General features: G+C 37.6%; 1 protein-coding gene across 1 annotated transcript in view; it reads left to right on the forward strand.

The window, feature by feature from the left end:
- Nucleotides 1-22,513, forward strand: part of LOC131052022 (anaphase-promoting complex subunit 6) — a 257,194-nt gene that overhangs the window by 142,455 nt on the left and 92,226 nt on the right. Inside the window, exon 11 of the mRNA XM_057986630.2 lies at nucleotides 22,380-22,449. Within this exon, the coding sequence (XP_057842613.1) occupies nucleotides 22,380-22,449 (70 nt within the window). The remainder of the gene's footprint in view (nucleotides 1-22,379; nucleotides 22,450-22,513) is intronic.

Genomic DNA, 22,513 nt, shown 5'->3' on the forward strand with positions numbered 1-22,513 from the left:
AAGGTTTTGCGGGATCACACAAGGTCTAAGGTGTCTTTTGAAGGTGATATACCAAGGTGTTGAACGTTAAAATGCTATCAATTTGTACAAAGAGCCTATATCGCTCCTGTCCTTTAGACAAGGACCAAGGCGATTTTTATTAAAACACTCATGTTCCTTCAAAATCAAGACAATGCAAGGATAGGCAAGGTCAAGGACGCTATTTGGAAGGCAATGAACGAAGAACAAAGATTAGAATTTTGCAAATTTGAGTCAGGACACCAGGATCGCTCCTGTCCCTCTCCAAGGGACCAGGGCGATATTTGCTAGGTCACTTGTTATTCTTTGAAGATCACGTTAAAACAAAGTTGCAAAGGGTTTGAAACGTCTTTTGAAAGGTGATGAAGGAGGAGTTGATATCAAGAATGGAGAATTTCAAGTGAAAACATCTAGATCGCTCCTGTCCCTCTCCAAGGGACCAGGGCGATATCATATCTAAAGGACATTCATTTGCAAGAACAAGTCAATCAAGCTTGAAGGACCTAGCGAAAATGGCAATTCCAACGTGGAAATGAGATTTTGGACGTAAAAAATGGCAAGAATCAAAACCAAATTGATGGATCGCTCCTGTCCCTCAGTCAGGGACTAGGGCGATGAGGTACGTATTTGTCATCTTCAAAATTTTGGCGCTCAAACAAATATTTTTGAATTTATTTTAAATGCTAAAATTCGATATGCTTTGAAATTCAATTAATTGGCATTTAAATATTGCGCTTGATATTTATTAATTATTTTTGCCTTTGTAAAAAATCGAATTTGTTAATTTAAATGACAAAGGCATTTAATTAATTATTTATTAATTAATAAAAAAATCAAAACGAGCGCTAAGATATGGAGGTCGGCCTTTATTATTGATTTAAAATCGCTTAAATTGCCTTATTTTTACAAAAGTCGGCCTAAGGTGGTAATTGAGGTAAGCGCCTATAAAGGAAGGGTGAAAATCTTTATTTTAGCATTATCATTTTATTGTCCAAGTGCGATTTGAAGAAGACAAAGGGAATAGTGCGAATTGTATACAAAGGAAGAGCGAATTTCAAAGGGAAGGTGCAAGCGTTATCAAAGGAGTTCAAGTTAGGCGAACTTGCCAAGGAACGTTGCTTTGAAGATCACGTCAAGAACATACCAAAGGTGGCGAAATTCCTATTTTGAAGAAGATCACGTCAAAGACTTGAAGGGTGGCGAAGTTGATAAGAGGAACGTTGATTTGAAGATCACATCAAAGCTATCTAACGCCAATTTTGCCTAGGCGATTTTATTCATTTTGCATTCTAGAGTTAGCTCTCCATTGAGGTATGGCGATATTGGTTTTATTGTTTTGATTTTGTAAGTTGATCGTCATGTCTTAAATTTTGAATTTTGAATTGTAATAGCTCAATCGTTTTTAGGAAATGATTAATAAAGGACTTATCATTAAGTTTCCTAAAATTTGCTCTCTAATTTATGTTATGTATTGCAAAATCATGTTACTAATTTTGAAATGTTGTGTAGGCATCAAATGGAGATCTCATCAAGGAAAATCAAGCCGGATCAAGGACGGTCTTCGCCAGGATGATCAAGCCAGGACATGGGCGACCTCTTTCAATCCAGCGTTCCAAGGCGAGGTACATCATCTTCCTGCACATCAAGGACGCAAGGAGTTAGAACAAGGGCTCGTTGAAGAAGCAAAATAGTTCCAGATGAATTAATTAAAGCAAGTTTCTCAACAACATCAAGTTGAATATCTACCAAGTTACAAATGTCAGATGAGGTGGCGTCCTAGTCATCATTTCTCCAGTCAGTGTGTTCCATCTCAGCATGACTAGATTCAATGTACTTAACTCATGGAAGGTGGCACAAACTCCGATGTACCTACCCTGGCTATCCATTGGTTGATTCTTCTAGAAGGGACATGTGTCCAAGCAATACAATTTTATCATTGGTCAAACATTAAATGTTATGTAATGGTTGTAACAAACCCTAATTAGGGTTTTCATTGTTGAATCTTGGCCATTGATCTTGAATTGATCTAAGCCATCAAATTGTATTGTGGGCACTATATAAGCCCCAAGCATTTCATTTTGTAAAGAGAATTAGAGAGAGTTGTAAATAGTAGAAAAGCAGTTAGTAGATAGAGAGTAGTTAGAAATTGATAGAATAGCAATTAGAGTAGAATAGGAGGACAAGGCAAGAAATTGTTGCCATTGATTGTAAACAAACTCCATTTTCATTGAAGTAATGGTGAAGTGTGTCGTTTCTTGCAATTTGCATGGTTTCTTGTTGAGTCTTCAATCCTAGATGGTAGATAATTAGATGAGTGGAGGAAATGTGATTGATTGATGGTGGAATTCGTATATCCATACTACTAGCAGTTTGTTGATTGCAAACTTGCCTTGTGTAGTCAACTGGAATCGTTCAGCTTAAGCTCAATTTCAATTTGTCGCTTCTTCATTGATATGCATCAACTTGATGGTGTCTATGCCTGCGGTGATGATTTGAACATCATAAAGCTTCCCTTAGAAGATCGCACTAGCCTTGTGGAGATGTTCCATTGATGTCAAAACAAGACCTAGTTAGAGTTTCATCAAAATCAATCATTGTTCCTACATTCTTAGTATTAAGATTAGATCCTCTCTTCACCCCCATCCTTTTTCCATTTTTTTTAATTTAAGTTAGTAAGAGCTTGTGTTCTAGCAAAGCAGATCGGAAGTTCAATCACCAAATGTAAGTCCCCTTGTGATTCCAGCAAATCACATCATACCACAGCGAGCTTATCCACACGTAGAGACCCTACATACAAGAACCTTGGAGTCATCCTGATTGATCCTTTTTCGCGATATCTTCAGCAATCAGAGGCTTTATTCAAGAGAGGATAAGGTACCCTTAGGTATTTTATTCTGTGTTAGGCAGTGTACAAAATTTCTCCCATTCACCTAATAACATGAAATCAAATTTGAGAAGTATAGAGACCATGCAAATTGTTGAATCGACCCATAGAATTCACCATTTCTTCAGTGAAGTTTACAAGTCTTTTGCAACAATATCTTGGCGACAATCTTTGCCTTCTCTTTCTACTCTACTCTAACTATTTCCTACTCTTTGACTATTCAGTATTAACTAACTTTTAACTATTAACCCTTACAAATGAGGAGCCAGGGCTTTATATAGGGAGCCCTTTACAAACAAACGACTCTGATTGACTTAGAACCAATGGCTAGGATTACAAGATAGAAACCCTAATTAGGGTTTGTTACAACAAACTTCCTTAGCCAATTAGAAAATTACATTCCAAGAGTGAGGACCAAGAGGAAGCAGGGGTAGGTACATCAAAGTTTGTGCCGCCTCCAGTAAATTAGGTACATTGAATCTGGTCATGATGAGGTGGACCAATCCGATTGGAGGAATGATGACTAGGATGCCACCTTGTCTAGTACTTGCTCGTTCCTCTTTTAATATTCAATTTGATGATGTTGAAAAGTTAACTTTGATTAACTCTTCTGAAACTATCTGCTTCTTCAATGTACCCTTGCATTGACCTTGGTTGATCCTCCTCTGTCTTTAATGTGCTTGATGGACGGTGTGCCTTTCTTTGACTCCCATGTGTTTGATGAGGTTTCCTAACTGTCAAGTCGTCCTTTTCGGAAGTACACCTCGCCTTGAAGTGCTGGCAAAGCCTTTCTTTGTTATCTTGTGGTAGAATGAGGTCTTGAGGCTAACTTGAATTTCTTGAACGCTCCTAGTCATCCAATGCCTCAAAGCATCTTGAATCTTCCCCTTTTGCCCATGGAACGTCCTTGATGATGATGGACTAGAAGTGGTTGTCCATGCCTTGGCCTTGTCTTCTTCCATCTGCAAAATAAACCAAGGATGATTAAGGACACATAGTAAATTCATTCAACATAGCATTTTCTACCTTAAAACATCAACCAGAGTTATCAAAATGAAGTTCGCTTGAGATCCTTCCCAGGGATAGGCCCCATAAAATTTCGTTTTGGACCCTAGCCAAGGACAGGACCTATAAGGGATTTTGCCCTAGACCCTTTGGAAGGGTCAAGAACGAAATTTGCATTCTAGGACAATTCTATCACTCCTTTACTCCAAAATTACTCCCAAGGCAAGCATATGCTTAGTTTTCTCTTCTCCAAAGCCTAGGGATCCATGTCCTGACTTTGGTAATGGGCAAGTTAGGTGAAATTGAGAATTTCGCTCTGGACCCTTTGGAAGGGTTAGGAGCGAAATTAAAGCTTTAGACTTATTTCTTGACTTCCTTCACTTCAATTCACCTAACAAGGCAAGAATAGCTCACTCCACCTTCAACCATGCCATAGGAATCAATGTTTTGGCTTCACTCAAGGAGAAAATGGTTGATTTGGAGAATTTCGCTCTGGACCCTTTGGAAGGGTCAGGAGCGAATTTCTCTCTTTGGTTGTTTTCCCTCACTCAACTCCATTTCTTTCACTTTGTTATTACTTGATCCTCCATTTGAATCCTTTTCTCAACTTGGCAATACTTACTTGGCCTCAAAAATGGCTAATAAGGAGAATTTTGCCAAAAACCATGGCCAGGGACAGGACCTATTTAGGATTTCGCCCTGGACCCTTTGGAAGGGTCAGGAGCGAAATCCTTGTCCAAGCTTAAAATCTTCATTTTTGGAGGCGACAATCCATTCAAGGGCAATCCTAGGGGCATCTCCCAACTTCTCCCACCTTGGTTTTAGGCTTAGCTTGGCATAAAAATGAAAGGAAAAGGTAGTTTTAAGGAATTTGGAAGGGTCAGGAGCAAAATTCATATTTTGAGCTTATTCTTTCATTCCTCTCACTTCCATCCACCTTCAAAGGCAAGGTCATGCCACTTCACACCCATCCAAGCCATAAAAATCAAGGATTTGACTTGCTTTAAAGGGAAAATAGGTGATTTTAGGAATTTCGCTCTGGACCCTTTGGAAGGGTCAGGAGTGAAATTCATGATTTGGCTCAATTCCTTCAAATTTGATAATGGCTAGCAAGTCAAAGTCACACCTAAGGACACTTCCAATCCTAATTCACCTTGAACCACCCTAGACTTGGCACAAAATTGAGGGAAAAGAGTGGTTTTGTGAAATTTCGCTTTGGACCCTTTGGAAGGGTTATGAGCGAATTTCTCATTCTAGACTTGACTCTTTATCTTTTCAATCCCAATCTTATTTGCAAGGTAAAATTCCATCACTCTTCACCCAAGGAACAAGGTTTGAAGCCCAAGCATGGAAACAAATGAGGTTAATAAAGAATTTCGCTCTGGACCCTTTGGAAGGGTCAGGAGCGAAATTCATGTTTTAGGCAAAATCTTCATCTTTCAAAGCGTCCAACTATCTCTCAAGGCAAGAACATACCAATCCACCCTCGAACATGCCAACGCCTAGCCAAAACAAGGAAGAAAATAAGAGCTATAAGGATTTTTGCTCTGGACCCTTTGGAAGGATCAGGAGCGAAATCCTCTTTCCAGGTTGATTTTGCACTTCATTCATCCAATTCTTCCTCAAACGCAATCAATTCAACTTCCTTTCATCCTAATCAAGGCAATTCGCTATCAAACTAGCTCTAGACAAGGTCACTCTAGGGCCTAAGGCAAAAAAGAAGGTCAAATGGAGGATTTCGCTCTCGACCCTTTGGAAGGGTCAGGAGCGAAATTCTCCTTCTAGGTTGATTTCCATCAGTTCATCGCCTCAAACCTCCTCTCTAAGGTAAATATGCATCCAAGCCCTCCAAACCATGCCTTAGAAGTTCCAAACTTGGTCAAGTTAAAGAGCAAAATAGAGGGAATATGAATTTTGCTCTGGACCCTTTGGAAGGGTGAGGAGCGAAATTCTCCTTCTAGGCTCATTTTCACTTTTTCCTTCACTTCTTTGGCTTGGATATAACTCATTAGGCTTCTCCTGATCATCCTCAAGTCCAAGTTAGCATTCACTTCAAGACTTTCTGAAGAAAAAAGGGGCTCATATAAATTTCGCTCTGGACCCTTTGGAAGGGTCAAAAGCGAAATTCTTGTCTTGGTCAAAAATCCTTCACTCCTTGACATTGTATCACTTGGAAAGGCAAAGACACATCATTTCCCTTCCAAATACGCCCAAGGAACAAGGTTGGTAGTCTAAGCAAGGAAGCAAATGAGGCTTATGAAGAATTTCGCTTTGGACCCTTTGGAAGGGTCAGTAGCAAAATTTCTATTTTAGGCTAAAATCCTTCACTCCTTCACTTTTAGTCACTCCCTAAGGCAAGAACATATCCATCTACCCCCACCATGACCAAGGAACAAGGCTTTCAGTGCAAACAAGGAGGAAAAAAGGTGTGTTCTAAGAAATTCGCTCTGGACCCTTTGGAAGGGTCAAGAGTGAAATTTCTTTTAGGCTCAAATCTTGACTTCATCTCTCACATTTCTTCACTCCAAATAAGTGTTTTGCCCTCAATAATGCCTGGGAATGATGTTTGAGAGTGGTTTTGGACCTCTAGGAGTTATAATGCAAAATCTAGTTTTTTGGAGGATTCTTCAATTTTCCAAACAGTCAGATTTTAGGATCACGATGACATTCCAGACAGCCAAATTTCAGGACATTTGAAGATTAGGATGACATTCCAGACTTCATCAGTCACCAACTTGACCTAATTCAGACCTTCAAAGAGGATATTCACTCACCAAGCTTCATTGACCTCCTCAAACTCAAACAAGACACAATTAGCAACAAGAGCAAAAATTTGTCCTAAGGAAGACTTTCGAAGATGACCCTAACCCGGAGCACATGTTGACTCCCCTTGGCTTAAGCAGAGCTTGCCATCCTAGTGATCCCCCTAGCGACACTCAAAATGCAAAGGCTAACAGACAAAATCCTACAAGACCTAGAAACAAACCCCAAAAAGTAAAAAAAGTAGGGGTCCCCACTTGCAATGGGGTGATGTGTGAATACGTCACAACAGGGTGCAATATTTAGGTTTTAGGGTTTTGAGAGGGGTGCGTGGCCCTTGTGGGCCACCTGTCCCTTTTAGTTTTTCTTTTTAAAATAGGTTTCTGAGTTTCTTAAAAATCTAAGTTTGTCTTCTTAGGATGCTCAACCATTTGAAGATGTCCCTAGATGGTCGAATGCCATTTCTAGGATGTTTCTAGATAGGCAAGTGGCATTAGGGACAGATCAAGGACATTTTCAAGTACTTCAAAAAGACTTGGTGACACTCAATTGTACTCCATAATTGACACACAACATTGGTTGATGTTTGTTGGAGTTATGGGCCACCTTATTGCAGTGATTGAAATATGAATGATTAAGTTTCTTACGAAGCTATGAGTACCCTCTATTAAAATAATATTAAATAATTATTAGAAGTTAAGGCCTACTTTTGTAATAAAGTCACCTTAGAGACCAGCAAGGAATGTATGAAGATTTTAAATGACATCCACAAGACGAGGTAGTCTATGGGACCCAAAACTGGGAACGACACAAAGATTGATAAAGAACCAACTGACCAAACCTAGAAGCAAACCAAGAGCAACCACTAATCCTTGCTGATCAAGTTTCTTCTGCTGTGAATTTTGGGCAAGCAATCTGCCATCCTTACAATTTGTTTCTCGAACAAAGTATATTTGCTTTGAATGTCCTCAAAAGCCGTGTAATCCATCATGTAATGCCATTTTGTTTCCACTAACACAAACGTGCAAAGAAGACAAACTCTATCAGCCCAATCCTCTTTGAGTGTTTTCCCCCTCCCTTTTTCACACCTACAATGGTGTGAGCTAGTCCTTAACTATGCAATTAAAATTTTTGCTTTCCATTTTATATCCACCTCTATGTAGTGCTTTTGTTGATGTTTACAAGTGGGATTGAAATGCTTGACATAGTATTCTCTTTTTCTGCCATGTTTTTTTGACCATAATGTCACTTTAACTCTCTCTCAAATACTTCTTGATTTCAACTTTCACATTTGGCCATTATTGCAAATTAATTTCCCATCTGCTCAACTACTTGATATTTTGTTTCATCCAAGTGTTTTCTTCCTAAGTTACCAATCCAGATTCGGATTCAGGTACGGATTCGCGGATTTGGCAATTTTTTTTTCTTGGGTACGGGTACGGGTTCGTCCGTATATATATGAAGAGCACACGATTATACTGAGAGGGGGGGGGGTGGGTGAATCAGTATAATGAAACGTTTTTGCCAATTCAATATTTTATATGATAGAATCAATCACTAAAAAATAGTTATGCACATGAACACAATAATTTTGAGTGGAAACCCAATGCGGGAGAAAACCACTAAAATGAATGTTATATATATATTTCTTCTTTTACAATTGTTTGTGAGCACCTACCCACTGGAAGCACCAACCCCCTAATTCTGTTTTGTGAGCACCAACCCACTGGAAGCACCAACTCCCCAATCTGATTGTGTGAGCACCGACCCACTGGAAGCACCAACTCCCTTATCCAAAATTAGCGAGCACCAACCCACTCTATGAACATCTGATTTTCCACCTTGCCAAACTAATGATGGATCTTATTTTTTTTCTTAAATCTGATTATATTTCCCTCCTTAATCTGTTCCTAACTACTGTAAAGATGTTCACAAAACATGCTTCATAGTTTTGTATTGCAAAGCCTTTACAAATCTGGACTGATCTTCTATATACTCTTATTCACTCTGTTCATGTTCCTTTTGTATATCTGAATAAATTTTCTTTTATGTCTGCATATGTACTCTTTATATTTTTATCACAGCTATCACACACTTTAATTTTCAAGAGTATACATGAATATATATATATGTCTAATCTGGAATTTTATTTCAGCACAGCCCACACTCAACAGAATGTGACTCATGCACAGCACCCCTACGCACAGCACTTTCTCTTCATATGTATTACCTTGCATCCACATTTCTTCGATTTCCACACAACAAGATCAGCTTCCATTTATATCTTTTATTTTAATGGTCATCCCTTCTCATTGAATAGTCACAATTATTTACATAACCTTTCACTGAATTCTTTTGTGAAGATATACTTCTTAACTAAGAATAGTTTAATATAATCCTTGTAATAAACCAAAGATCGCACCCTTCCACTAATCGCAACCTTCAGGAATACCAATATTATCGAAACTCTTCACCGTATCTTCCTTTGAACCTAGTCAATGTTCAAATAAATATTATAAAATCGTTACCTTTGTTTCAACGTTATTTTAGTCATTGATAAATTTATCTTTTTTTGACCACCGATTTACTTTCCATCAGTTGCTTCTTAAATTCAATTTCTTAATAGAATATATCTGCCATCAATTATTTATGATTTCTCACATAATCGCTGTCTTCAAAATTGACTATCAACACGTATTAACACTGAATGCGTGGACTCCATATTAACTGATTACGAAGACTGTCTCAGACTTATATATTTATCAAAATTGTATGCCACGTAAATTCTATACTCCACTTCAACTTAATTTCCCAAATGGTATCGGGCCCCACCAATATTGTTTTATTCTTCTCTTGGTTGTTTTTTTTTTAGGAAACAAACTCAGCTTTTAAAATGTCTTTTGTCTTTTGTGCTTTGTTCTTTTATTCCAACAGCTGTCCCCCTATCTTTGTCTTCTAGTGCCATTTTTTCATAAAGTAATATGAATTAATGACTTCAACTTCTGATCTGTCTTTTGATATTTTTACTGGTACTATACATTGCTATGTTCTGAACCTTTGCTACGTTCTGTATATAGTAAATACTGAATATACTTCGGTATATATATAATGCTGGAACAATCAATACGGGTACTGTATATACTACAGTCTTCTGTATGTTGTCAATATTACTGTGTACATATACACACACACACACTATATGTATATTGTAGCTATTTGTTGAGACAATATACATATCAGTTTGTTGCTTAGTGGTTCATTGTCTTTGTAAACAGGTCGCTGCATTGATCACTGTATACCCTCATCTTGTATATGGAGTTCATCTTTAATACTGATCACTAACCTGATCATGGAGATGCCTTCAATTCTGATCATTAATGGTTTCATGTCTTCTTCATATAAATCACAGCTATCCAATTCCTTAATCATCACCTTTGACAGGACTATTTGTCTTCTTACATCTATGACATCAAAGACATCTAATTCCTTTGACATCAATGACAACATTTCCATCAATATATATATATATATATATATATATATATATATATATATATATATATATATCTGTGTGTGTGTGTGTGTGTGTGTTCAAACATCAAAATTATAAAATATAATTATATCACTACCATTATTGATTATTACAATGATACAATCCATACAAAAATGAAATATACAATGTGACTGCTGCAATGATATATTATAGCAGTTATAAACATATCAGATAGTACAAAGAATAATATAATACAACATCAGTCAACCACGAAAAAATGATCCTAAGTTAGAGCATGACAAAGATGAATAAGAATAGTATTAGGACAGAAGGATGAACAGAATAAGGACATAAATAAAAGCAGATCTGCAGTAGTCTAGAGCAGCTTGGTGCGATAGAACAAGAGAATATATGAGCAGCCTTATGTAGAGGATAAGAACAGAATTCAGAGCATATTGGTGAATCATATTGGAATATGTTAGAGAGACATGGGTTTACATTTTAAAAAACTATTAAAAAATATATTTTTTTAATTGGTTTTTGTGTTTTTAGGACCCATGGGCCTCGTTTTTGGGAACCCATGGGCCTGGGTTCTCAGGGTCCGCCCGGGTTCTCCCTGGGTTCCACCCGGGTCCTGCCCAGGTGGACCCCAAGGAGAACCCGGGGAGGACCAGGTTCGGGCAAGAACCAGTTTCCAGACCTAGTGTAAAATGCCAAGAACCGGTATCTTAGTTTTCTTCTATTTTTCTATTTTTTTAGTTCAGTATTTTTAGCGTTGAGTGACTCATGTCATGGTTATCCTTTTGCATAGTTTCTTCCTCCAATCTCTATATAAGGAGATGAACCTCTTTGTAATAAGTACCCTGATAACTAATAGAATAATAATGTTTTTTCTATTGGCTTTTGTAACATGGTATCGGAGTAGGGAATTGCATGAAAAGGATGCTTGTTCATGACGGTTTCAATAAGGAGATTGGCAACTAGGTTCATTAGCAAAAAATTGGGGCTTCTCTTTTGTGAAATGATTGCCAGGGTTTTTGCAAGTTAAAATCATGAGTTTATTGATTGCAGAGATTTTGTTTATCAATGGCGTTCTACTTGGTGTATGGTTTGTTTACAAAGTAAAGCTTCTAAAGAATGGCAAATTCATGGTTGAGGGTGTTTTTAGTTTGATTGCTTTGATTTTTCAGTGTAGTAAGCCTTAATGGGGGTAGGGTATTAGAATAATATTAAATAATTATCAGAAGATAAGGATTACTTTTGTAATAAAGTTACCTTAGTGACAAGTTATGTTTCCATTTTTTTATAGTATTCTATTTTTAGCATTGGGTGAGTCATGTCATGTTTATCCTTTTGCATGTTTTCATCCTCCTATCTCTATATAATGAGTGAACCTCTTTGTAATTGGTATTTTGATAACTAATTGAATAATGATATTTTGTGTATTGGTTTATATAACACCACCTTTATCTTAACACAACTCCATGAAAATTTATAAGCTATCAACTTGACTTCCAATCCATAACTGAAATTCTAGTTATATTTATAATTTTATAATTTGGAACTTATACATTATATTTCAGTGAGGTTATAAATTAAATGACTTGTTCACGTTAGAACATTTAACCTTTTCAAGATGTGTACAGTAATCTGTTTTATGCTATTGTGAAAACTTCAAAATTAATTAGTTTCTTTTTTTTTAAGTTAATTCTAAAGTTTGATGGTTGATATTTGTAATTTACCCTTTTGGAAATTGGATTTAATAATAAATAATAATCAATCATAATATAATAAAAATAAAATATAATTTAATTAAAATTTAATTAAAATTATGAATGGTCAACATGCATGTTAGTTGTGACTCCCTCAAACATGAGATATAAAAGGGAGATCATTTCATTTGAGGACATCCATGGATCATCATCATTGAAGGAAGCAATCGATCAATTTGGAAATATATTATTATTCTCAATGGCAGCAAGGAAGGGAGGTGACTCAATTCTTGTGAAGGGTGGTGACTCGTTCAAGAAATGGACATAAAGGGCAAATCATTTCATTGAGAGAATCATGGAATAAATCATTAAATCATAAAGGAAACAAGCATTCAGTCAGTCAATTCAGAACGTTATTTCAGAAATACATTCAGCAATAAATATAAGTCAGAAAATCAATTCAAGCAGAAATTATTTATAAAGCATTCAAGTATTATTTAAATATTGATTTATCAATCCATCAAAGGAAATATTAATTAGCAAAGGCAAATCAGCAATAGTCTACCAAATGCATCGAGTTATTAGTTTTGAATTCTAGGTGGCATTGGTAAATTGGAAGAATGAAATCCCTTCTAGGCCAACAAGAATTGGAAGGACAAAAATGTCGCCATACTTGTCATTGATGTCAAATAAAGTAATGCTGATGGTTGCAGTCTTACTGAGTTGGATCATTCATTTTTGTTCCAAAAAGCATCTTCACAGTATCTGTACTTTTCAGATTCATATTTCTGGTGGATAACAATGAATAACAGTTAAATATTACACTCTTTACCTCTGGTTTGGTTGTCATTATCTCTGCAAGATTTTCGATTCAGGTTGGTTTGCATACATTTTGAGTAAACCCTGGTTCATATTCAGATTTGTGAAAAAATGCTGGCTGCAGAGTTCTCAGATGTTATCATTATCTGGCTCTGTTTGATTTGACTTGTGTTACAAGTAATTACCTTGAAGTTCGGTTATAGCTAAGTTCTGAGTTGTAACTTAGTTACAACTAATTTCTGCCAACTAGATTATTTTATGGCAATTCAATTTCATATTTTTATAAACAAGGAAGAGCACGAGCAAGGCAACAACAGTTACTCAACCATATTTCAACTACTCATTCGTTGGAAGAAAAGAAAGGTCTATTTAAAGCATGCTTATCTTGATGAAGTGAGATTTTTGGATTCGGTGTTTTCATTGAAGAAGTTTTGTCTAAAAGAAGAATGTGATAGAATAAGAAGATATGTGTAATGCCTCCAGTTTGAAATATAATTTAATAATGAATAATAATAATAAAATTAAAATACAAAAGAATAAAAATAAAAATAAATTAAAATATAAAAGAATATAATTAAACATAATTAAGATTTGATTAAGTTAACAAATGGTCAAAAGGCATGAAACGATTAGTTGTGACTCTCCCAAATATGAGGTATAAAAGAGAGAGGAGAACTCATTTGAAGGGGGAATAATTTGGGAATCAGAAGTGCAGATCTGATTTAAATAAGAAATACAGATTTAATTCTGAAAGGTTGTGTCCCTTTCAAAGGCCAAAGTAATGAAGAGTTACACTTTTTCAAAGGGTGCCAATAGTGAAAGGGTGTGTCTCTTGCCAAAGGGCATCCATAATGAAGAGGTGTGACCTCTCCCTCACATTGAGAGATATAAAGGAAAGGAAACAAAAGCATCCAGTGACACCACCATCGATCAGATCAGATCAGAATTGTTACCAAGTTACAGGCAGTAACATCCTTGTTCTTGGTGGTATGCGTGGGAATGTGCTTAATATATGAAGCTTGATATTGTTCTTATGCAGAATTTAATATTAATATTAATATAGACTGCAATATGTATGACAGTTATAATATACATCCATAGTACAAAGTGTTATTGCCATAACTTTGTCCTAAGTCATAAATTTATTCTAATCTTTCTATTCCCCAAGGGAGATGGGTGCTGCTAGGGAAGGGCAGAGTGAAATCACTTCAATAGAAAGCCCCCAAGGGTGAATGGATTCCTCTTGAAATCTGGGCTGCAGGCTCCAAGGGTGAATGGACCGAGTTCTGGTAATCTGGGCTACATTAAGGAGGTGGTATCAAGCGCCCTAGGCAGCCAAACCCTCTTCTGGGAATGGGGTCAGATTGGTTTGGGCTTAGGCATGGTTTTAATGGCATCATAAGCTATATTACAAAGAATTAGTTAGTTATGTTCAATCAATAGTGATAAAGGTAGTAACATAGATGTTGCTCTTGGGAATTGAAAGTGTATAAATAGGGGACATTACAATATGATTTAAGGGAAAAGACATGAGTGACTATTCTGAGAGTTGAAGATGTGGTATTGAAGGATGAAGAAACTCTATGGTTTGTAAGTGCTGTATTAATCCTTCTCAGATCAGGTATAACAATAACTGTGTATTTCTTCTTAAATATTCTCTGAGATTGTGAAGAAGAAATAGTCCTGATAATAGGCATAACCGATATTCATTTGCAAAGTATTTTGTTGAAATATTTTGTTGGCAGTGTACAAATATTTCTATGAGTCTTTATTACAGTCGACTTCCAGAAGTTTATGTGCAAAACATATGAAGTAGGACAAGTTTCTTTTCAGAAATTTTCTTGGAAAGATTTTAAAACTTCATAACTGTAATTGTTCACATATCTTTTGTTGGCATTGTGTTGTCATTGATGTGAACCGGTAATGGTGTCATTGATGTCAACTAGTATGGTAGGTTACAGGTATAGCTTGTCACCAGTAAGGAAGAGGATGTCAACCAACATTGTGGTCATTGGAGTCACCGGTACACAAGTTAGTGTTGGCTTGTGTTGAAGACATAAGGACTGTAGACCAGTATGGAATGACAACCGGTAAATGATGTGTTGGTAGTGTATGGTTGCCAACCGGTAAGAAAGTGATCAGTAAGATAGCAAGGTGAGCTAATGAAGGAGGACAAACAACCGGTAAGCAATTGGGTGTCTTACTGCAAGACTCCCACTGGATAGAGATGCTGTCACAGGATGAAGAGAAGAATGATAGAAAGTGTGCTGCCTCAGATAACAAGGAAATCATATTGGTGTAATACCGGAAGCAGATTGAGCACAATGTAATGACAACTGGTTCACACCCGTCATTGGTCAGCAGGTGACAAGGATCCACTTCCCTCGGTAAGTGGTAATTCTGAGCTTATCTCCCAACATGCATGGAATGCATTATAACCTTTTGGGACAAGACAAAAGAGTAGAAGGCAGGTGATTGAAGGCTCACACCGGATCAACCGGTGAAACACAAGGCTGGCTTAGGTGTGTGATACCAGAGATGTGTATCTAATCAACTAGAGTTGGCAAGTTGAGCTACCGGGACAAAGAAGGAAGAGTAAAGAAGGATAAGTTTGTCACTTTGACAAACCAGTTGAGAAGTGAACTAGTCTAATGAAGATGGTTGAGCAGTTGTAGATAGAGAGTGCATCCGGAATGCAGATGGAGACGATTGAAGTTTGATGGCATGGTGTCATCAAGGTGGTTACTGGTATGCAGACATGAGAGTTGTCTACCAGTAAGTATGTCAACCGGTAAGCTGACAAAGTGCATAAGTAAAAGCCTCCTATCTGATGAAGATGGGCATGTGGTGGATTGGTATGTTTGGTGACTGGTTAAGGTGTTCCATCGGCAGAACAACAATGTGTAGGCTTGAAGGTTGACTAGTTAGGGTATAACTGACAGGGTTAGTGAACCGGTAGATGAAAATTGGTTGTGTGTTGTAGTCGGTGACAGAGTCTAAACCGACACGATGACTGAGTTGAGGTGCACACCGACAGAGACGTTGCATTGAGTCCAGGTGTCAAACAAATGGACCATGCATTGTCGGTGATTGGTTGACATTAATGTCGATGGCATAAATCACGGGTCGAGAGCAGAAGGATGCGGCTCGAGACTGATTAGAGGACAAAGATCTGATTCGGTGGCATCATGACTGATGTAGTGTGTCTAGGTGCTAATCAAGGTAGGTGAAGCTAACTGCGTGATCGCTTCATTGTGATTGACAAGTGCAGATCGACAAAGGGGCCGTGTTTGATAAATATGGCAAACGTGTTTTGGAAGCAGCGTAAATGGCGGTGATGGGTGATCGGTTGTAGGTTGAGTATCTCAGAGAAGAGATCTGATTTGAATTGATATGCCTCATGGTTGATGAAGGAACTGTAGCGCGCCAAAGGCTTGAATGTCTGTTTTGGCGGGAATGCAAAAGTATAAAGATGCAGTTCGAAGACCAAATCTGTTGTTGTTGCATGAGAGAGTGACATTGGTGAAGTGAGTGCAATCAGAGTGTTAGTCAGTAAAAGAGTTCATCGAGAATCACAGAGGTGACTGAGTGCTTCAGAGAGAACCGGTAAGAAGAGTTCAACCGACAAGGTTAAGACAACTGGTAGACTGTCATTGAGCTTGACAATGGGGTGATCCGGTAGTGTTGCAACCGGTAAGAAGGCAACAGAGAGGGAAGTAATGCAGTGTTAGTGGTTGAGGAGATCCGGTAAGCCAAAGAACAGTGCATGGTTAAACCAACAAGAAGAGTAATTGGTAGCAGGTGTATGGTTTGATAGTTGATCCAATCGACAGAGTGAAGAGTATCGATGGTGGCAAGCAACAATGTATCTAAGTGAGCGGAGAGCAAAGTAGAGGAAGACCGGTTGAGAAGAGTAGGACCAGAAGAAAGATTGCAGAGGTTACTAACTCTTTTCTAGTCGGGTTATTACTTTGTATTGATATATGTCATTGTAATCACTGAGTTGGAGCTTGGTGCAGGGGTTGGTGCCCTAAAATCAGGGGTTGGTGCTCCTTGGGTTGGTGCCCTAAATCAAGTGCTGGTGCTCCTTGGGTTGGTGCCCTAAACATTGTAACCGTGTTTATTGTGAGGCTGGATTGGAGGAGTAGACTCCACCAACATTTCTCACTGAGGTTTTTCCCATGTTGGGTTTTCCTCATATATCCTGTGTTCTACATCTTTGATATCCTGAAAGAGTAAACCTTCTGAAAGAGAAGTCATTTTCAGTTTGATGTTGTAATTGGTGATTTATGTTTTGAGTTGATGCGCAAGTCATTGATGAGTTGGTGCTCATAAAGGGGATTTGGTGATTCCTTGGGTTGTTGCCCTAAAATTTGTAAACTCTCTTAACTGTGAGGTTGGATTAAGACAGTAGATCCTAGCAGTATTTCTCACCGTGGTTTTCCCACCTTGGGTTTCTCCGTATTTCTGTGTGTATTGGTTTTATTGTGTGTTGTTTCATGCTTTAGTTCAGTGCTTTCCTTCAAGCATTCAGATTTAAAAAGGTTTAAAGTTTTGCAAAAATCTAAGTTGATCAAAAAGTTAAAGTGTTATTTACTACTGATTCACTCCACCCTCTGAGTAGTAAATGTGTGTTCTACCAAAAAGCCTTTGATGTTTTTAGCAGATTTGGACGAAAACCCAAATCTTGATTGAGGAAGACGATGTTGGTGTAATAAGGTTTTTTACCTAGTAAAGGTCTTGTAATTATCTAGTTCCTAGTTGGAGACTTATTCACATGACTTAAGTTTGGTTAGGTCCTAGGTGTTCTTATAGAAGTTTTAGTTGTCTAGATAAGATCTTGTTTTATCTTATATTTATGATTTTTATTTAAGTTACCTAGGTCATTTAAGATTTGATTGAGATTGTTGTCTCATCACATAGGATTAAGACACACATCCCAATCTTGTCTTTATAAGCAAGGCATCTCATTGTATATTTCATATTCAATCAATCAACCTTGCATTGTTGAAGCAAGTTATTCTTGGCATTTTCTCTATTGTGGAAGATATGTTGGTTCTAATAGTTGATTGAAACTCTAGCGTTGCCGATTCCTTCCTAGATATGAGGGACATCATTAGGCTTGAAGAATTTGTTGGGTACAAATTGGGGTTTCAAGGACTTGCCGTTTGAATTTAGGGCATCAAAGAAAGCTAGGTTTGCCTTTTGTTTTGTCAAATTTCATTATGTTTTGTTAGATTTGCAAGGGTTTCATGTAGGGTTTAAGTTGCCAAATCCAGGAGATAGCTAAATTTTTGGAGTAAGCTAGGCCAATTTTGACCTCGCTATTGCATTTGGAAGGTTGAAAAACTGGAGAATTGTTTGTCAAATCATTGAATTTGGAGAGTTTTTTCTGGGGGGCATTAGAGTTTTTTTTGTCATTATCTCAGTTGTACGGATCCGTACTATATAGACCCATTGTAGTTGGTAGGAAAAAGATCCCTCTAGTGAATATTCTGTAGGAATTGGCATATTTTGTGGGTGCTAGTGTAATCTTGTATACTTTGTTAGTTTTCTACATACCAGTCTTACTATGCTTGCATCATCATCACGTATTCGTGAGTACGGGTTGGTCAAGGTGTTGTTGGATCGGTATGAAGTTTTTATTTAAATCATATTTTATTTATATAAACTTTGTTTTAAAAGTTCGGTTTGGTTTTTGCTGACGTATTCAATCTTGCCCTTGGTCATATTGGTACCCTGTCGCTTTGGAGAGGACTCAAAGAGCTTGGCGGTGCAGCCCAAGCCCGTTGCCTCATTGTACCACCTTCGCCACTGCTCACGACCCATGGGACGATGCTTATTGTTTTACTAGCATAATAGTTGGTCATATGGATGACTAGACCCTAGCACCTGGTTGCCTTATTGGTCCCCTTAGTAACTGAAAGAGGCCTTTTTTTTTTCGTTTTGTCACAACTTGGATAAACTTGGATATGATAGTTGTTTAAGTGTTTTGCTGCTGGGTGCCCCTTGTGGATTGAGCATGATAATGTTATGAAGATGGTTGCATGCTTTACTTGGCTGTAGCAACCCGTGAAGTGATTTGGATTGTTTGCAAGCCAGTTTGGTGGGGATCGGCTATGTACCTAGTGCCCATTTTTATTGTTGCAGACTTTCTGAGCTTGATTCCAGTTTGATAGACGAGATTTTCAGGTGCCAGGAAGGCTGAAAATTCATTCTAAGCAATCAGAAGTGTTGGGTGTTGATGTGGAGAGTTTCTTTAATCTGTTTGATGTCTTTGGAGCCTTGCATAATGGCTATTAAATGTTGAATTTAAGACCTGCTATTGATTTTTCACTTTGACTGCTGCAATATGCCTGAAAGTGCATTCAGTAGATTTGAGGTATTTTGAATGTGAAGTAGTTGGTTGTTCATCATGCTTTCATTTCCTCATTTTGTATTTCACTGTAAAGGCAATAAACTCATGAACCATGTAAGCATTGGAAAGAAGATTGCAAAATATCAAATCAGAAAATTGCATCAGCAGGGAACCCTTGTTTACATGATCAAAAAAATATAACTAATGCTATAGCAGTCACCTTTCATATCTTATGTTGAATGTGGTAAGTTGTTTGGCAAAACAAATAAAAGTATATTTTTTTATTTCTTTGTTTTGTTTGTAGGTTTTCAATTACAATCGAATATTTGACCTTGTGGTTGGATATGCCTATTCAACATTGAGTGTACGATGTTCCATTTAAAGCTCAGGAGATTTGTATCACCACAAAACCATATCAAGCTCCAGACTGACTACTAGGCATATTAGGATGACAACTAGTTTCCCTGTTCAAGTCTTGCAGAACCATTTTGAGGTATGTAGCAACAGAGGAACATGTTCCTAGGTTCGTTGGGCCTAGGAGAGCTTATGTTTGAAGTTTGAACGACACCGAGATTTATTGATCCATCATCACCACATTCAATTTAGAAGTTTCCATCCTCATGTTTGGCAAGCTACATGTTTCACTAGACATTGAGCCTTGCATGATGCTATAGCTGACTGAGATCATTCCTAAGACTAGGAGTTGCTATATACTCTCTTTTAGTGGTCATTTGGAAAGTAGCAAAGAATGTAAGAAGAAGTTGGTAGATAGTTTGGCATGGGCATTGTACTGCAATATCACTGAATTTTTTAATTTGCGCATAGTGTGCAATTTGTAATTAAACTGTTGTGGCCTAGCATGTTGTGAATCACAATGGCAGATTGTAATTTTTCTGTAACTAAGAATTAACAATTTATTAAAGATAATGTTGCTATTCACTTTGTCTGATTAAGTTGTGTTGTGTGAGTGTTCATTTGGTTGCATGGTTGGATAATCCTTCATTTCACCCTTTGGCCATGACTACATGGACTGGTAAAAAAGTAGGTTAATAAAAAAAATTCTTGACATTGTATTTCCGAAAATGTCCTTTTGCCAAATCCTTTTGGAGTTAGTTTTTAGCTGAATTTGATTTTCTGCTTAATTCCCCTTGTCTTGGTGAGGACCTGGTGCAAGAGCACTTGAGCAATTTTGTTGTGTAGGTTTTAGGAGTTTGGAATCATTTGATTTTGGTTTGTAATAAGGTCAATAGGATTTTGAATAAGTGCTCAGATGATGTAAGGACCCTAGGAGTTATTGTTTGACCAATGTTGGCCTAATGGCTCTTAAGGGTGCCAGATAGAGCATTTGGTAGAATAAGTTGGTACTGTGTTAGAAGAGGTTGGTTTGATGAAGTTTAGGAGGTTTTAAGGTCATTTGAACCTTAAGAAGTGACCTAGGTTTGATTTGGGCAAAAGTTGCTCAACTATGTAAAAGTTGTAAAAAGTTGCTCATAGCAACTTTGTAACATTTGCATTTTCCAAAACACCAATGGCTAGTTGGTTGTCTTTTTCAGTTAAAGACATTTGTAACCAACCCAAGGCCGATATAGGGCTTGGGACAACCGATGAGAATGTTGGTTGAAGAGTTGATTGAAGAAAAACAAGTTTAGCCTTTCAAAATTTGTGTTTTCAGCGAGTAGTCGTTGAGTTTAACTGATTTTGTACGGTCTGTACGGACTTCCAAGCCCAGACCAAGGCATGATTTGTTAGAGCAGAGACATACCTTTCATTTCATGGTGTTTTGAGGTTTTGAAGTGTTATCGTTTGTAATTTTTGTCATTTTTGTTGCAGGCAGATCCTAAAGACCTTAAAAACAAGGGTTTTGAAGACTCTATGGCTCAATCCTAGCATCCCATGGTGGAACTTCATACTGAAACCTTATGGAATGCTAGGAGGCCTTGTAAAGTATGCTTTCAATTTGTTTTTAAGACAAGGGAGGCTAAACTCCAGATTTGCCACCATACCCTAGGCTTGGCACGTTGAGTTGGCAAGCAATGGGGATCATGGACAGCAGGCCCTACATGGGTAAATCCGTTGGATGGATTTGATTCCAGGTTGAATTGGACATCCTCATGGGTGTACAGACCTGAGACAATCATTAGAATCCTTGGCCATTTGGACTTGTGAAGGCATTTGAGCAAAACCCTATTTTCTAGGCTTAAAAGGAGGGAATTAGGCCTAAAAAGGGTTAGGTGGGTTAGAAACCAAACCCATATCCAATTTTGTGATATTGTATGAAGCTTCCAAAAGGGTATCTGAAAAGCTAAAGAGTTCATACCGGTGTTCAGGACTTCGGGCAGATAAGTGCAAAATACCTCACTTGTAGGGCTAATTGGACTAGGTCTCCTAGTAGGCCTAAAAGAGAAAATTGGTCCTTAAGCTTGGAAACGGTAATCTCCATAGACCTAGATGAAGGGATAGAGTTAGAAAAGAAAAGCAAATCAACCCTATGGGAGTTGGGAATGTGTGAGAGAAGATCCTAACGTAGAGGGGGTTGGCTCTTGGTGAAGGTGTGAGAAGGTGTTGAGTAGGAGAGTCTCAATTAAGGAGTGTTGGACACTCACAAGACAAGAGGTGGTCACCGTAGTCTAAGGACCTTGGGAAGGTCATTAAGGGTGCGCCCCACAACCTTTGGAAGGTTGGGATAGTGTGGAACCATTGGATGGTTCAAGAGACTGCCTAGAGAGACATCAAGAATAAGCAAACCCGGTAGGAGGGAGCATCCCCTCTACATCAGGACCTCTCATCAAGGATATTTGGATGATGAGGGAAAATTGTGAATGGTTTATGGATTGAATTCCTACAGAATTGAAGATGCAAGGGCAGCTTTCATGGGGAGCCTTCACCTCTCATGTCAGGAGAATCAAGAAATTTCAAGCCGAAGCATTAATCACCCTTCAAAATCAAGATTAAATTTATTTGCAAAGATGTTGAGTCATTGCCTCTTGGAGCACATGCTTAAATGATAGCCTCTGTGATCTTTTTAGAGAGACGCTTCCATTGTACCTATATTTTCAGATTAATGCAAATATTTGTTTAAAAATGTTCTATAATATTCATTTCTGAAAATAACTTTTGAAAAGATTGTTGCAAAGAGTCCCATTAACATTTTTAACTTTTAAAGTGTATAATTTTGACTTCAGGTAGGCATTCTCTTTTTGTCTAGTTAAATGTTCCTACTATAGATATTAGTTTTTACAATACTTATGAATTTTGTAGTTTACTTAATTTTTTTCTGTGCTTATCACCTACTTGCAATAAAGTATGTGGATATGTTTTGATCTAATGCAGGTGTCATTTGCCAACACTGTATATTGGACTGGAGTACATGCGTACACACAACTTTAAACTTGCTGAACAGGTTTCCTGTTTTGAACATGCTATTTTTTGTATTTGATTAGCAAAAATCATTTTATTTTATGTAT

Source organism: Cryptomeria japonica, chromosome 10 (genome assembly GCF_030272615.1).
Source record: "Cryptomeria japonica chromosome 10, Sugi_1.0, whole genome shotgun sequence".
Taxonomy (NCBI): Eukaryota; Viridiplantae; Streptophyta; class Pinopsida; order Cupressales; family Cupressaceae; genus Cryptomeria; species Cryptomeria japonica.